At 36.8% G+C, this 16288-nt stretch overlaps 6 protein-coding genes across 6 annotated transcripts; 4 read left to right on the forward strand and 2 right to left on the reverse strand. All coding sequences in view use genetic code 12, as the record gives it.

Annotated features, from left to right (window-relative positions):
• Positions 1 to 307: 307 nt before the first annotated feature.
• SAC1 (phosphatidylinositol-3-phosphatase) lies at positions 308 to 2134 on the forward strand (the record flags this gene model as incomplete). The annotated part of the gene is made up of 1 exon (XM_036808339.1): positions 308 to 2134. One exon carries the CDS (start codon positions 308 to 310, stop codon positions 2132 to 2134), a length of 1827 nt encoding a protein of 608 aa, XP_036665085.1.
• Positions 2135 to 2351: 217 nt separating this feature from the next.
• On the forward strand, positions 2352 to 3131 carry CPAR2_804620 (uncharacterized protein; the record flags this gene model as incomplete). Its single annotated transcript, XM_036808340.1, has 1 exon — positions 2352 to 3131. The coding sequence occupies one exon, from the start codon at positions 2352 to 2354 to the stop codon at positions 3129 to 3131; it is 780 nt and encodes a 259-aa protein (XP_036665086.1).
• Positions 3132 to 3226: 95 nt separating this feature from the next.
• On the reverse strand, positions 3227 to 5026 carry CPAR2_804630 (uncharacterized protein; the record flags this gene model as incomplete). The annotated part of the gene is made up of 1 exon (XM_036808341.1): positions 3227 to 5026. One exon carries the CDS (start codon positions 5024 to 5026, stop codon positions 3227 to 3229), a length of 1800 nt encoding a protein of 599 aa, XP_036665087.1.
• A 1408-nt stretch (positions 5027 to 6434) lies between these two features.
• Positions 6435 to 9233, reverse strand: CLA4 (serine/threonine protein kinase; the record flags this gene model as incomplete). Its single annotated transcript, XM_036808342.1, has 1 exon — positions 6435 to 9233. One exon carries the CDS (start codon positions 9231 to 9233, stop codon positions 6435 to 6437), a length of 2799 nt encoding a protein of 932 aa, XP_036665088.1.
• A 2781-nt stretch (positions 9234 to 12014) lies between these two features.
• Positions 12015 to 13058, forward strand: CPAR2_804650 (uncharacterized protein; the record flags this gene model as incomplete). The annotated part of the gene is made up of 1 exon (XM_036808343.1): positions 12015 to 13058. One exon carries the CDS (start codon positions 12015 to 12017, stop codon positions 13056 to 13058), a length of 1044 nt encoding a protein of 347 aa, XP_036665089.1.
• Positions 13059 to 13673: 615 nt separating this feature from the next.
• Positions 13674 to 16142, forward strand: CCR4 (CCR4-NOT core exoribonuclease subunit; the record flags this gene model as incomplete). Its single annotated transcript, XM_036808344.1, has 1 exon — positions 13674 to 16142. The coding sequence occupies one exon, from the start codon at positions 13674 to 13676 to the stop codon at positions 16140 to 16142; it is 2469 nt and encodes an 822-aa protein (XP_036665090.1).
• Positions 16143 to 16288: the final 146 nt, after the last annotated feature.

Below are 16288 nucleotides of genomic sequence, written 5' to 3' on the forward strand. Positions count from 1 at the left end.
CTATTCTTATACGTTATTTTCATACGCAAAGAGTTCGTTACGCACTTCGAATACCTTAGGCTCACTGAATCAAATATAAATGCATGATCTGAGAGGGGTAATCTCATGACACGTCGATATACTAATCTTTGCTCGGTCAACAATATTCATGGGTGTTTCACTATCACCATGTTTGATATTGCAAAAACTTTATCACATGACTTTGAATCTGCAATTCTTTTTTTTTTTTCTCCCCATTTTGACACATATAACCTACTCGACGTATTATTCGACAGTACATCCTCCTCTTGCTAGGTACATCTTCACCATGGTTTTGACTCATTCAATAGCCAAGGATGGTACTCACATCTTTCACAATAAGCTAGCCAACAACTTCCTTTTAATTGGCGACAATGGTAATAGCATTGAGACTACTAAGGAATACCCAACAACATTGACTAATACCAACACCAGCATCATTTCATGCATCATTGGTGTCATCAAGTTAAAAGTGAACTCCTATGTGATCATTGCCGATAAGCATCTTGTGACTGGGTCCATCTTAAACAAAGAGATTGCATTGATCAAAAAGTACAAGATCTTATCGTTGAGTGGAGCTAAGCCAACAAGTGAGGAGAAGATTTATTTGGATCTTTTGGATGAACAGTTAAGAAGTGGTACGTTGTACTATTCCGTTGACAATCAATATGATATTACCAACTCATTGCAGAAACAATACACTACTGATCACCCCAAAATTGATGAGAGATTTTGGTGGAATAAATTTATTTCAACGCCTTTGCTTGAAGCTGATTCTAGATTTGAATTCACGACTCCAATCATTTACGGATACTTTAAGTCCCATGCCACTATCTTTAATGGTAGAGCATTACAATTTGCTTTATTAACGCGTCGTTCAACTGAAAGAGCTGGAACTAGATATTTCCGTCGTGGTATTGATGCTCAAGGTAATGTTGCCAATTTCAATGAAACGGAACAATTTGTCACCACTGATGACAATCACATCTATTCAGTATTGCAAACAAGAGGTTCAGTGCCAGTGTATTGGGCTGAAGTTAACAATTTGCGTTACAAGCCTAATTTGGAGATTAGTACTCAACCTTCAGGAGATGCAACTGCAGCACATTTCACTCAACAAGTGGAGTTCTATGGTGACAACTTCTTGGTAAACTTGGTCAATCAACTGGGATACGAGCAGCCTGTGAAACAAGCATATGAAGCGGCTGTGGAAAATTTACCTGAAAAGTTGAAAGCTCATGTTCATTACATTTATTTCGACTTCCATCATGAATGTAAAGGTATGAGATACGACAGAATCAACTTGTTATTGGATCATTTGATTAACTTGGGCTATACTTCAGACAATTACTTTGAAATCGATTTGAACGCAAGACAAATTGTTCATTTACAAAAATCAGTGGTTAGAACGAATTGTATGGATTGTTTGGACAGAACCAATGTTGTTCAAGGTGCCATTGGTAGATGGGTCTTACAAAACACATTGGTTAAATCGGGATACTTGAAATCAATTGAAACTCCATTTGCCAAAGTTGATCCTCTGTTTAATTTGTTTTTTCAAAATTTCTGGGCCGACAATGCAGACGCTGTTAGTTGTGCATACTCAGGAACTGGTGCTTTGAAAACTGATTATACACGTACTGGTAAGAGAAGCTATCGCGGCGCATTGCAAGATTTGAGAAATTCACTTACTCGTTATTACAAAAATAACTATTCCGATGGAAGTAGACAAGATTCATATGATTTGTTTCTTGGTAAATACAAACCATACCAAGATGCAGTTCAATCACCATTTATTGACGTGAGACCAGCTTATGTTCAATTGTTGCCATACTTGATGGGTACGTCATTTTTGATTATGTTGGCAGTTTTGTATTACCCAAGAGGATCATTGTTGGATTTGAAAAATTTGGCAATAATTGCCTTGTGTTTGATCTTTAATGTTAGGAGTTTATCTTGGATTCTTGCTAATGGTTACCAATATGTTGATTGGCCAAGATTGGTTCCTTTGGATTACTTGAGAAAACAATCTACTTATGATGCTGATGGTAAAGTGACTGGCACCAAGTTTGAAAAGACTGACTATTTCAAAGGAATCAGCAAGAAGAAGAATTGAGGTTAGAGAGGGAAGTTAGAATGTGTGCTTGAGTTTTTTTGTAGATTAGATTAAATAGACCTTTTGAGAAGCCGTTTTTTAGTTTCTAGTCATTTTGTCATTAAAATTCTCTTTCTCCTCCTGACGAAAAGATCCAACGACATGAAGAGAAAAAAAAATTTCTACCAAAAAGAGACCAACCCAGTCAAGAGTCAAGATACCAACAACAAACACAATCATGTCAAATATATTAGAAAAGTCACTAGATGACATAATTGGGGAAAAGAAACCCGAAAGAAAGTTTACACCCACAAATAGAAGAGGCAGAGGAGGAGGACCAAGAGGACCAATCTCACGTTTCCACCGTCAACATCGATCTCCACCGTATAGCAGACGACAACCGGATGTATACATCCCTCGTGGAGCAGCAGAGGCAACCACTATGCCAAGCTCTTCTTCAAGCATACCTCCAGATGTATTGCAATTAGCCAATGGACGTCCCACATTACGATTGAAAAATATCCACCCTGATTTGAATGGTGATGATTTAAACAAATTGTTTTCAACAATTAATGATGTTGATTTTATCAAGTTTGACGAAAAGAATGATACGATTGCATACATATGTTTCCAAAATGATTGTGAACGTAGTAATTTAGAAGCAATTGAAAAATACGATGGTAAGAAAGCTATGCAAAAGATTTTAATTGTTGAAAACACAATCAGTTTGGCTGATAGGATTAGTATAGCTCCTAGACCAGTGAGACGAGAAGGGCTTGGTGGTTATGCTGTGAGAAATAGGGGAGGATCAAGAGGAAGGATTTCCAGCCGTCGTGGTGGTGGTGGCGCCGGTGCAGGCAGCAGATCAGGTAGAGGACCAGCACCGAAAAAGAGTGCCGAGGAATTGGATAAAGAGTTGAACGATTATATGGGTAAATCCGACAATGGTGATGCTGGTGAATCGAATGGAGTTCCTGAGCAAGGAAATGTAGATACAGATCTAGATATGAATGGATAAAGATGCTGAAGTGTTAAAAAAATAGTTCAATGTAATTACGTATTAATATAAAATGTACACACTATTTGTGATGAAATGCTAAAGAGATTTTTAAATCAACCCATTCCTTGGGTCAACTCAACCATGCCGATATAAATATTCTTTGTCCTTTTTCTAAATGTCTTTCCAAAATACAAGAATGGAATAATACAAGCAATGGTGACAAAATCAATCACTGCTAAAGCAATATATGTGTTTGCCGTACCGGCTCCATCTAACCAGTACGAACATGCAAATGTGAAAATGCAAGCCAAGGTGTTATTAATGATTGAAACCCCCACCATTCCTTGAATGACAATTTCTGGGTAAGCATCCATCAAGTACGACATGGCAGTGTCACCAATTGACCCCCATCCAAATCCAATAAAACCCAACCCGACATATATGCATTGCCATGGCCATTGTTTATCAGCACCAACTCCAAACATAATGAGTCCAAGTGGTGAGATAATCAATGTGATAAAAAGTAAGTACAACCGGTATTCTGGTTCCATTACTCCATTGTTTCGTTTGGCAATCCATACAACATGTTTATCGGAAAATATACCCGACATGATACATCCGATAACAGCACCAATCAAAGTGGCAACATTCATGATTGCCACTCCAGTATTGCTCTTGTTCCATGGTGGATCATAAAAGAAAGTATCTTGTGTAGTTAGAAAAAAAGTCATGTATGCATCTTGTAATCCCCAAAGTAAACCAGATAACCAAACTGCTGGAAGGGTAAATACTTTGAAGTAAATGACAAAACGGTTGAGGTATTGTTTGAATCCGAAACCTTGCAAGTATGGTGCTGGAGTAATCAATGCAATTCGTTTCAAATATGGAGTTGGTTTCTCATCAGTGGTTTCAATGTCATAATTGGGATCGTTTTTGCGGTTATCAATGGTGGGTGACTGTATAGTAGCCAAGACATCCGATTTTGTTTTTTTATCATCACTTTTCGTCATGTCATTGGTGATGGTTTTAACCTCTGCATATTTATCTCCATCGCCATCTCGACGCTTTTCATCAACAAGTGACGACGATTCAACACCACCACCACCTTGTCTCCCATTTTCAATTCTAGCAGCTTCATAAATCTTCAATTGACGATCATAAACCGTTTCTTCACAACCGAAAAACAACACCACCAAAGTAGCTCCACTGATGATGGCTCCCCACCAGCCAACCCATCTAAATGTCATGTCTTCAGCAATCAATTCCGCAATCAAAGGTCCCAAAAATGACCCTACTGAAGTTGCCAAAATGTACAATGTCAAGACACTACCCAAGTTATTCTGAAAGAAAATATCACTAAGACTTTGTTGTACTTGGGCTTCAGCACATGATTCACTAATACCAACAAACATTTGTGACCAAATGGTATCAGCAGTCTTGCGACTGAAACCAAACCACATACATCCCAAAGTACCAAACAAAAGACAAATCAAATAAGTGATTCTTCTTCCATATAATGATGAAGCTGGTGCGAAAAACATACAGGACCATCCAATGAAAATGAACAATACACCGGCTCCAGTATTCATGGAGTCATAAGAAATGCCATAAACTTCATTCAATGAGTCTTGAGCCGCACCGGCATCGTTGGAAGTGGCAGCAGTCAATGCCGTGATGAATGCCAACAATAACAAATGCCATGTTTTCCTAGGCTTGGACCAATTGAGGGGATCATTAATTGAATCTGAAGGTTGCGGGAGCAAGACTAGCCCATTCTTGTCTCTTTTAAGTGATTTGTTTGATGAGATGGAGTTGGTATCGTGTTGGGTCCCAGTAAGGATATTTGTTGTACCGGGGATGAAATTTTCATCATAGTATTCTGAAGGAACTGTTGAATCAGCAGTAAAATTCATAGTATAATGTGTACAATTGTGAAAGAAACGGTGCTGCGATAATTATGCAAAGGGAAGGTTTTCAGCGTATATGCGTTCTGTCTTTTGTGAATGTAGTCCTTATCTAGTCAGTCAAAGAATCAAAGGAAATAGGAAAAGTGTCAAAATCAGTTGAAATGATGTCAGTATGACATTGTGAGAAACCAGTGGATATATATCTATGAGGACTTAATGCAAGAAAGTAATGTGAATATTTCAAATAAATGGTGATGTCTATTTTCGTTTAATCTCCCTTTGCAGCAATGAGTAATACGTTCCTTCCTCTCAACAGTGATCTCTGACCGTACAAGAAATTGAGAAAGTAAATGGGATACTTTATATACAATCTGGAATTCCGACTGGGCTATTTGAAAAAAAAAAAAAAAAAAAAAAAAAAAAAATTTTTTTTGTATTCAAAAATTTATAGCATATAGACATCGATTGTTTATTTGTGTAACAATCAAAACGAATAACCTTAAATTGCAGAATTAATAGAACAATAAAAATGAAGTGTAAGAATTGGGGCAAATACAGTAAGAAAGCAGCAAAGAAAGCAAAGAAAAGCAAAAGTAATTTCTCAATGCTATCACACAAAAAGGAGACAACGTTTTAAAAAATTGTCCATTTTTTTTGGTTGGGGCAACTTGTCGTGTGACCCATGGTGAATTGCATTGACTTTGCTCAACTATACATATACATGGCTCAAGTGGAAATGAAACGATTGGAGCCACAAGACAAAGTAGCGACTCAATTTAATTTAGTTGTTTTTGAAGGAGATAGAAATGAGGCGCTTTCATTTGGAAAACATTTAGAGAGGGGGAAAAAGAAACGTTTGGATCATCATCCAAAGCTTATCAAAACAATAAAGCTATCTTTTGATTCAATGATGAGAAATGATGATGCCTTTTCATCTAAGCTTATACCCTGCTCCATTGTTTTTTTTTTATGATCATCTTCAATTCTAACTCTTCGGCGGGTAAATTGTATTTTCCAAAAACAAAAATTTCTTTTTTCTCTTTTGTTAATTTTGTGTTACTTCTGCTACTAGCCTTTTAACGTAATAGCTGCTTTTTGGTCTAACCTTGTATTTTGTCAATTTTTTTTTTTTTTCCTTTTTGAAACCGATATGATTGGACGAGGTAATATCTTTTATTCTATTGCGTCGTCACTTGTTCCAATTGCGTATAACAGGCTCATATGTTGCTCATATTGACGATGATTTTTTCTCTTAGCCTTTTGGCTGTCAAATATTTGACAGATGCCAAGATTAAGCTCAAATGTAACCCCAAAACCTTAAAAAAAAAGGAAATTGAACTACACTTTAAATCCCATCTTTTCCATTTTCAAACACTGTCTATACCTAAATAAGCCTACACTTGCTATTTCTCACTTATTCCCCATGGCCATGCAGCTGATTTTGATTCTTTTTCCATTCCAACAACGGAGCCAACTCTTCAATTTTTCCTGACTTGTGCTGAATAAATGAATGCTCCACCAACTCATCTGTAGTAGCTCTATACCTCACATCAACACATAGACAAATGGACAAAAACTTTTTGATGGAGTTACTCAATAACTCTGGTTTCTTCAATTTGGGAGTACCATTAGTGGCAATCAAATACAATGCCTTTAAAGGCTCTTCATTCAAATATGGTGGTTCTCCTTCAATCATTTCAATAGTCATGATACCTAATGACCAAACATCAACCTTCTCATCGTATTCCTTTTGTTTAACCACCTCGGGTGCCATCCAATATGGCGTACCAACCATTGTGGCTCGTTTATTTCTTTGGTCAGTTAATTTAGCACAAAATCCAAAATCAGTAATTTTGACATTCCCTTTTGAATCCAACAACACGTTATCGGATTTAATATCACGATGAATTATATGTTTCTTGTGTAAATGTTGCAATCCTTTCAAAGTTTCAAAACAAATGGTGGCAATTTGTCGTTCACTCAATTTAAATTCATTATTTTCAATAATTTCAGTTAATGATCCACCTTCCATATACTCCATAATGACCCATAGTTCAGAATCTCCGATAAGATAAGAATCCAAGAAATTAACAATGTTTTTATGTTGACTATCCTTCATCACCAAAATTTCATTAATGATCAATTCTTTTCTTGGTTGGACATTCAAATCCATTTGTTTGATGGCAATCTTTTTACCCTCGGAAATCATTTCAGCCAAATATACATTTCCTGAAGCACCTTGACCTGCCTTTTCAATAATTCTAAACAATGGTTTAGGATTGTTGCTGTTTACAACTGTTTTCAATTTAGCAATGATTTGTAAATCATTTAATCTCTCTCGTTCCTTTTTCAATTGTTTGGCAGTTTTGGGTACAGCCGGGCCTTGAGGTGGTGATTGGACTTTTGGTTTGACTTTTGATTTGTCTTGCTGCTGTTGTGACAGTTGCGGTTGGTCTTCTGATCGCTGAGTGCTTTGGTCTTGTTTAGACTTCAATTGCAATGGCTTCACCGGCTCATTTAGCGGATTCAACGGTTTCGTTACTGAATGAGTAGCTCCAGTTGGACCGGTAAGTGGTTGCTGATGTGGTTTGTGATGGTGAGGTGATTGAACAACTGAAACATTTGCGTGTTGTGACTCCAGTGGTGAGCTGTTTTTTGATGTTGGAGAGTAATGCTTGATGCTTTTGTCGCTCATATTTTCTTTATCCAGTGAAAGGCTGGTACTACTTTGTTGAATCTTTAAATCAGGATGAACCTTGTATGTTGGTGTTCTGTTGAAGCTGGCACCAGTAGGCAATGATGGCGGCAATTGTTGTGGTTTGGAAGTAGATTGCTGACGTTGGTGACTATGCTGCGGTTGTTGCTGCAGTTGTTGCTGCAGTTGTTGCTGCAGTTGTTGCTGCGATTTGGAAGATCCTCCTACACTGGATCCTGTCGGTGGTGGAGGTGCTCTTCTTACAGGTACAAGATCACTTTTATCATCCGGTGGTGTAGCAGTGGTATTGTTTGCAGTTGTTCCGGCATTTTTATTGAGTAAATTACTCAAGGGAGATACTGTTGCTGTACCTTCATTGTGTGATTGTTGCGTGGTTAAATGATAAGGTAATGGGGGTTTAGGTGCTGAACGCATTGGTTTAAACTGAGTAGTACTACTCTTTGGAGGTGGTTTAGTCCATTCTTGCAAGTTTGAGTTATGGTCAATAGTGTTGGTCACATTCTTGTTCATATTGACTTGGGGTGAAGCCATTGGAGTTGAAGGATTTGAACCATTGATGTCAGAATAAAACTCCAATACCTCAATAACAGCAGCCGGATCCTTTTTCCAATCCTCATTGGTGATTTTTGAATGTTGTAATAAACTTTTCCAAGTTTCTGGTAATCCAGTGAAATTACCACTAGCAGGATCAAAACCAACGTGAACTTTGTGGGTAAAGTTGATTGGACTTGAAACTCCTGAATTGCCGCCATTTAAAAGTCCACTACTACCATTCAACGACAATGCCAAATTGTGATTAGACTGTAATGATGAATTTGCCAATGCAGATGATGAAGTCGCTGATGATGATGATAATGATGATGCTGATGTAGACGATGGAAAACCAGCAATTGCAACTCCATTTGAGTTTCCCGCTTGTCCAATCTGAGCCGAGGGACATTTACTCGAAAATGCATTTAACCAATCGAGGTACTCATTGCTTGACTTGACTGAGATCAAGATAGATTTGCCATAGTTTTTAGGAATAATTTCAAATGATTGACAATTTTTAGAGTGTCCTGATTGTGGTTTCAAGACAATATTACTAATCAAATTCAATGGCAAAAGCAATTCAGGACTATTTGGATCATTTATACTAGGTTCATTCTTGTAAATGTTTAGTGAGCGATCGTTCATATTCATAAACCTCTTGTTCCATCTAAATGAAGTGAATATACCATCGTCTTTAACATGTACCCAACCAGATTGACGTTTGTTTGAGCCAAGACTAATAGGAATTTGATTGGATGAAGGGGAGGAGGCAGAGGAGGAGGAGGAAGTTGTTTGTGGGAGGGAGTTGATGTTGTTGATGTTTTTTGAGTTTAGCCCTAGCCCCAGTGTTGATGTGTTCAGAAACCCCAATGACGATGATGTAGACTGTGTCGCTACTGGAGGAGGACGTGGTGGTGGTGGTGCCCGTCTATGGTTTTTGAGATCTGAATTATAAACACTCGTCATGTGTGTGTTTGTTAGTGTGTCTGTATGTGTATGTGTTTGTTAGTGTGTGTAGGTGTGTGTGTAGGTGTGTGTGTAGGTGTGTATATATATATATATATACGTATATGCAATTGGGTGATAAATCTTTGGTTGTAAATTAACTACAATTATGAAACAACTAATCTAGATGCAGTTTTAGTAGTTGTGTGTAGCAAAACAAGACGCAAAAGTCAACAGTTGAGGGTATGTCACTTTCTCAAGGAAGTAAGTATAGTATTGGTGTGAGAAAGGACTAGTGTGGAGTAGGTTGGTTGGTGCAAATGCAAATGGTTGAAGTTTCAAAGTTGAGACTTTACAAAAATTTGTTTTCCAGAAAAAATAAAATAAAAAAAAATAAATAAAAAAAAAAAGTAGACGAACACAACCAAAAAAGCAAAACAGCAAAAAAGCAGAGCGAAAAAAAAAAGCAAAAAGAAAAAAAAAAAGGAGGAATTGTATTTGTTTGTTGGTTTGTTTGTTTGTTTGTAATGGGGGGGAGGTGGAGGGCAGTTTTTGAAACAAAACAACTAAACAACTAAACAACTAAACAACTGAACAACTAAACAACTCCTACAGAAAGTAGATATATTTGGATACACATGTATATCCAAGTTTATTTGTGTATGTGTTTGTATATGTGTTTGTATATGTGTTTTGTATATAGATTATGCATAGAGTGTGAAACCATACCCTTGATGTATTTGTAACAAACCCTTATTCCTCTTTTTTTTTTTTCTTTTTATTCATAAACACCCTAACATTACTTGCTACGTATATTTGTCTACCACCCAAAAACCAACGACAATGAGATAACCAGTTGGTACTCACGTGTTTTGTTTGTTTATTGTTTTGAGGAAAAGCAAAACACGTAAACGTGTCAATCAGCCCAACACTATTGACTATGATTTTTGTTTGTAGATCACCCGTCTGAATATTGGTCTAATTACTTGCCATACCAAAAACAACAAACAGGCCTTCTTTTCTTCGTTCTACACTGGCTCCTATTGTTATAAAATGGGGAAGGGGAAAATGAACAGAGGGACGTGTTTGTGTCGACCTTTTGTGCTCACTATAAAACACAAAACACAAACAAAACACAAACAAAACACAAAAGAACAAAACAAAAAAATGTAAACACACACACAGAGACATTTTCTTGATCGGCTAATTCCCAAACTGGTTGAATTTTGGGAATTACACACATACAACATATACTAAGTACCCTCTTTCTATGATGCTGAAAACTTGAAAGGGTAACATCAAGGAGATGCCGCTTTATCTCTTATCCATACTCAACTATACTGCCAACTACCCTTGATGAAAAATTCTAGGAGGGGACGGCATGTAGTCGAATGATTGCCCATGCGAAGAAAAAAAAAAAAAAAAATAAAAATGTTACAACCGACGCTACCAAACACAAACGAAATTTAACTCAATTGAGTATAAAGAGAGTTGATCTCTTTTTTATTTTATTCACACGTGTTGCTGCCCTATTAGACTTCAAAAAACACATATTGACGTGTTATGTCACAAGGCGGAAGAAGTGTTAAGAAAAAGGGGTACAATTACCACCTCCTTTTTTCCTTCCCTGTATTATACCAAGTTTAGACCCTAATTTTCACACATTACGCTTAGTATAAACTTTTCATACATAGGTATAAAGTATAGCCTGATTCTGCTAGGCTAAAATTTAAAAAAAAAAAAAAAAAAAAAAAACAAAAACAAAAAAAGGTTCTATTTTCACTTTGTTTTATAAAATACATACTTGTTCTTTCTCCTCTCTTTGTGTATGTATTTGTGGCTTTGCACAGTAGTAGTAAGGGGGCACCCCTTCCCTGTATCATTTAAACGTCTCCAAGGGAATCAAAACTGTAAAGAAAGTTCGTGATGTTTACGTACAAAAGCCAACAGACGTTGATACCAAATGGACTTTCTCCTGAACACAAACTTACATCTTTAGTACCTTAGTACTAGTGGCCATCATTTACATTATAGTATTTATATTATTTGATGGAGGTTTTGTAGAAATTTTTGCAATAATTTTGGAGCCAAAATGTAGTCCAAATAAAAAAACAAATTGCTTCACAAAATTCTCTACTTTCCGTTCTAGTATTTAGAATATACTAAGCAAACTTCTCTGCTCACCACTACTCAATAGAGGGTCTGTGATGGCCCCTATATTCTCTTTGTTTGCAGCCACAACATAAATCTCACTTTTGTTTCTCACTTGTTTTATAATTAAAAAAAAAAGAGCCGCACCCTTGTAGAAAAACTTGAAGAATTGGGACTGTTCCGAAAAAGATGATGTAATTGTATACTTAGCTTAATCAACCTTTTCAATTCCGTTGCTCATTTCTCACCACCTACGCAACTAATCTATGGTCAATAACTTATGACTATAGCCTCCCATCTATAAATCGTCTTATCCGAGAATCCGAGCATTTGCGGAATAATTCAACCATTGGCAATCTTATTGAGTAGAGGCATTTATTGTTTAAGCTCTAAGCTCCCGACAGTCATTTCATCCACATAAAGCATATTGATAATACCCCCCCCCCCCCTCCCCCCTCCCCGCACACACACACACAAAACACATTCACGTTGTTCAGCACATCCACATCCCACAAGCTTACTATTTGCTTTATATTCCTTCTGGTGCTCATGATCCTTGTACCGAGACAGTTTTATTCAACAAAGATTTTAACAATTCCCCTTCGCAATTTTCAATCTTCTTCAAGTATGAGTATAGACAATTATGATGCCATGAAATATCGTCATTGGGTCAATGCCAATGAGGATCAGTTGACAGATGACTCCAACAAGATATCAATCATGACCTACAATCTTCTTTCACGACACTATATATGGAAAGGAGTATATGATCACAATGATCGTAAATATCTAGATTGGGATACCCATCGGTTCCCTTTAATCAACAAGACTATCAAACAATTTAGTTGTGACATTATGTGTTTTCAAGAAATGGAGTATTCTGTATACAAAAAGTTTTGGTGTTCGCAATTCCCCAACGATAAATACCACAGTTTTTATGTTCAAAAACAATGTCCACTGAACTTGAAGATATACAACAATGATAAATTAGACGGAGTGGGCATATTTGTCAATACTGACAGATTCGACGTTCTAGATCAGTTGAAGATCAATTTTGGCAAAGAAGTTGTTAATCATCGATCAGAGTACAAGTTGACCTCTGATTGGATCCAAAGAGTCATATCAAGAAACACCGTTGCCTTAATATTAAAGCTTCGTGATAAGCAAACAGGAAAAACATATTACATTTCCAATACTCATTTATACTGGTCACCAAAATTTAATGACGTCAAAGCACTTCAAATAAAGATTCTATTAAACAAATTACAACAGTTTAAGACGGAACCCGATGCATCAATAATTCTCCTAGGCGACTTGAATTCCAATTTCGATTCCAATGTGGTTCATTTACTAAATGGCGAATCAATAAACACTACATCATCACCTGAATTCAAGTACCGCAAATATGGAATTAATAATCCATTAATAGATTCCAATGGATTCATAAATAACCCTTTCAAGTTGCACAACGTGTATCAAGACTTACACAGTTCCGATAAATTACCATTTACTAGTTTTGTATCGCGATTTTCTGACGTATTGGATCATGTTTTTGTGAGTGATGATATATTAGTAGATAGATTGTTGGGAGAAGTGGATCCAAGTTATTGTGAACAAAGGGAAGTAAATGGGTTTCCTAATCTTCAGTTCCCATCTGATCACATCCCATTGGTGGTGGAGGTATCCCACAAGTGAACTAATCACAATCACTATTTATTTATTTATTTATTTATTTGCTTACTCATTTACTCATTTATTCACTATTTTATTTATATGTTCTTAGATCAAGAATCTACATTGATACAGCACTCAAATATACTTTTATAGTAGCACATGTTATCTGTCTGTCACACCTTTCACTTTCTCTGTTGCAAAAAATGCACTTCAACAAGTTACAAATGTGCAGCAAACTAAAGTCGTGTGTGGATTTCCAAAAAGTTAACAAGATGATGATGACAAAAAGGAAGAGGAAAAAAAAAAAAATAAAAATGCCAGTCGAAAATCTTCAACAAAAAAAAAAAAAAAAAACAAGCACAGGTTGTTGCATCCATCATTCGTATAACCCAAACTTTTTAATTTATTTTGGTTGCATGATATTGACAATTATACAATCAAGCTATTCTAGATCAATCACAAACAACTATCCAAGTGCCAAAAGAATCGTGTCAAGTTTTAGTGCTGAGAAACAGAAAAATAGAGGAGGCGGAGAAATCTACTGAAGGCAATCTTAATTGAATAAACCTGGACCCATTAGTGAACAAAAGGGTGGGGAAGGTAAAACTACTACGTCACATCACATAGAGTAATAACATGAATTTGGCTAGTAAATTCCAACAAAGCCAGGGCCAACAACCCCAATCGAATCTTCAAGCACAACAAATTTTATTACAACAACTTCACCAAGGGCTGTCTCACCCACAACAACAACAACAACAACAACAACAACAACAACAACAACAACAACAACAACAACAGCAGCAGCAGCAGCATCAGCAACCGCCACAACAGCAGCAGCAGCCACCACAACAACAGCAACAGCCACAGCAACAAGTATCATCTAATGGACTAAGTGCTGGATTCCAACCAGGTGAAAGTTTTAATGACAATTTAAATGGGCTATATCAAAACAACTATCTGCGAGCTCAGCCAAATTTGCAACAACAATTTTTCCCTCAGTTTCAGCAAAATCAGCTGAAGCAGGCTGGCGGAAATAGCCTCAATATTGGTAGTGGTACATCGCAATTGCAACAACCATATCAAGCTAATCATTTACCAAGGCAAGGGCCTCATTTTCAACAACAGTTTTATAACCAACAACAAGCTGTGGCTCTTCAAAAGCAGCAGCAGCAACAACAACAGCAACAACAACAACAACAACAACAACAGCAGCAGCAACAACAACAGAACATACACCAAGCACAACAGATACAATTACAAGGATCTCAAATACAAACTCCCATTCAAAAGGCTAGCACTTTGCACGTTGACAATCCCAACACTAATTTCTGGCAACATCAACAACAGTTGTGTCAGATTTCCAGGGCATCAACTGATCCTCACAACTACGCAAGACAATATGCATCCAACTCAAGAAAATTAAAGAACCCATATGCTGAAACTAAATCAATCGGACTCATTGAAGCTACGAAAGTCATTGTTGCTAGTATTGAAGAAGAAGAACAGAAAAAGAAACTTGCAACCAGGGACCCAGCAAGTGCAGCATTGTTACATAATAAGAAAATCACCCAAGGTCTTGACGATGATTCAATGGAGGAACAAAGAATGCGGTTAAAAACTCAAGGACGTCAATTGTGGTGCCAACTTGATTTAAGTGGACAAGGATTGGTTAACCTTTCACCAAAGTTGTTTCATTATGACTTTTTGGAGTCGTTGTACCTAAACAATAACAAGTTGACTAGTATACCACCTGATATTAGCAAATTGAGAAGTTTACGAACTCTTGATTTATCGCACAATCGAATTGGTGAATTACCCTCAGAGCTTGGCTTATGTTTCAACTTGAGGTTCTTGTATCTTTTCGACAATAATATCAGGTCGTTACCTGCTTCTTTTGGTAATTTGTTTGAGCTTCAATTCCTTGGTGTAGAGGGGAACCCGCTTGATTTGAACATTGCCAACTTAGTGGCTGAAAAAGGCACAAAGGAACTAATAGCTGCCATTAGAGATCAAAAGTCTACAACAACATCACCTGAACCTCGTCATTGGTTACAAGTGGAAGATGATGGTGAGGTTGTTGACACCAAGGAGCCTTATAAACACGAGCAAAGTTCTGGTAATGCATTCACATTGATGTCATACAACACCTTGTGTCAGCATTATGCAACACCCAAAATGTACAAATTTACTCCTTCATGGGCTTTACAATGGGAGTATAGAAGAGAGTTGTTGGAGAAGGAGGTTTTGAATTATAGTACTGATGTGATATGTATGCAAGAGGTTGAAACTAGAACTTATATGGAGTTTTGGGCACCATTGTTGGCACAAAAGGGTTACAGGGGTTTGTTTTTTAGCAAAACGAGATCAAAGACAATGAGTGAAAATGATTCGAAGAAAGTTGATGGTTGCGCCACTTTTTACAAGGTGGATAAATTTACCTTGGTGCATAAGCAAAATTTTGAATACAATAGTGTGTGCATGGGATCCGACAAATATAAAAAGACCAAAGATTTATTCAATAGATTTATGAATAAAGACAACATTGCCTTGATTTCATACTTGGAACATAAGGAAACTGGAGAACGTATTTGTTTTGTCAATACCCATTTACACTGGGATCCAGCATTCAATGACGTCAAGACATTACAAATTGGTATTCTTTTGGAAGAATTGCAAGGTTTTATCAAAAAGTATCAACAAACATCATCAATGGAAGAAGTTAAAAAAGCACCTCTTGTCATTTGTGGTGATTTCAATTCAGTCAAACAATCAGCCGTGTATCAGTTATTCTCCACCGGATCATCCAAAGATCATAGTGATTTATCAGGTAAGGATTATGGAAAATTCACCGAGTCCGGATTCCATCATCCTTTTAAATTAAAATCGGCTTATGATGCTGTTGGAGAATTGCCATTTACAAACTTGTCACCGGCCTTTACCGACAATATTGATTACATATGGTACTCAACGTCGAAGCTTCAAGTGAAGGGGTTATTGGGTGAAATTGATAAAAAGTATGTATCACATTGTATTGGATTTCCTGATCCAAATTTCCCCTCGGATCATGTACCTATATTAGCCAAATTTCAAATAAAGAAATAAGTATTTCTAGATGCTCGTTGCACTTGTAGCGATGTTGTGTTCTTTCTTTTTTTTTGATAGATTTTGTATATTCCAGTTGTTTTGGGTTGGTGTGTTTCATTTTATTTTAGTATATATGATATGTAATGTATGTGTTTTAGAGAAAT

The sequence above is a fragment of the Candida parapsilosis genome, contig 005807 (genome assembly GCF_000182765.1).
Source record: "Candida parapsilosis strain CDC317 annotated contig 005807".
Classification (NCBI taxonomy): Eukaryota; Fungi; Ascomycota; class Pichiomycetes; order Serinales; family Debaryomycetaceae; genus Lodderomyces; species Lodderomyces parapsilosis.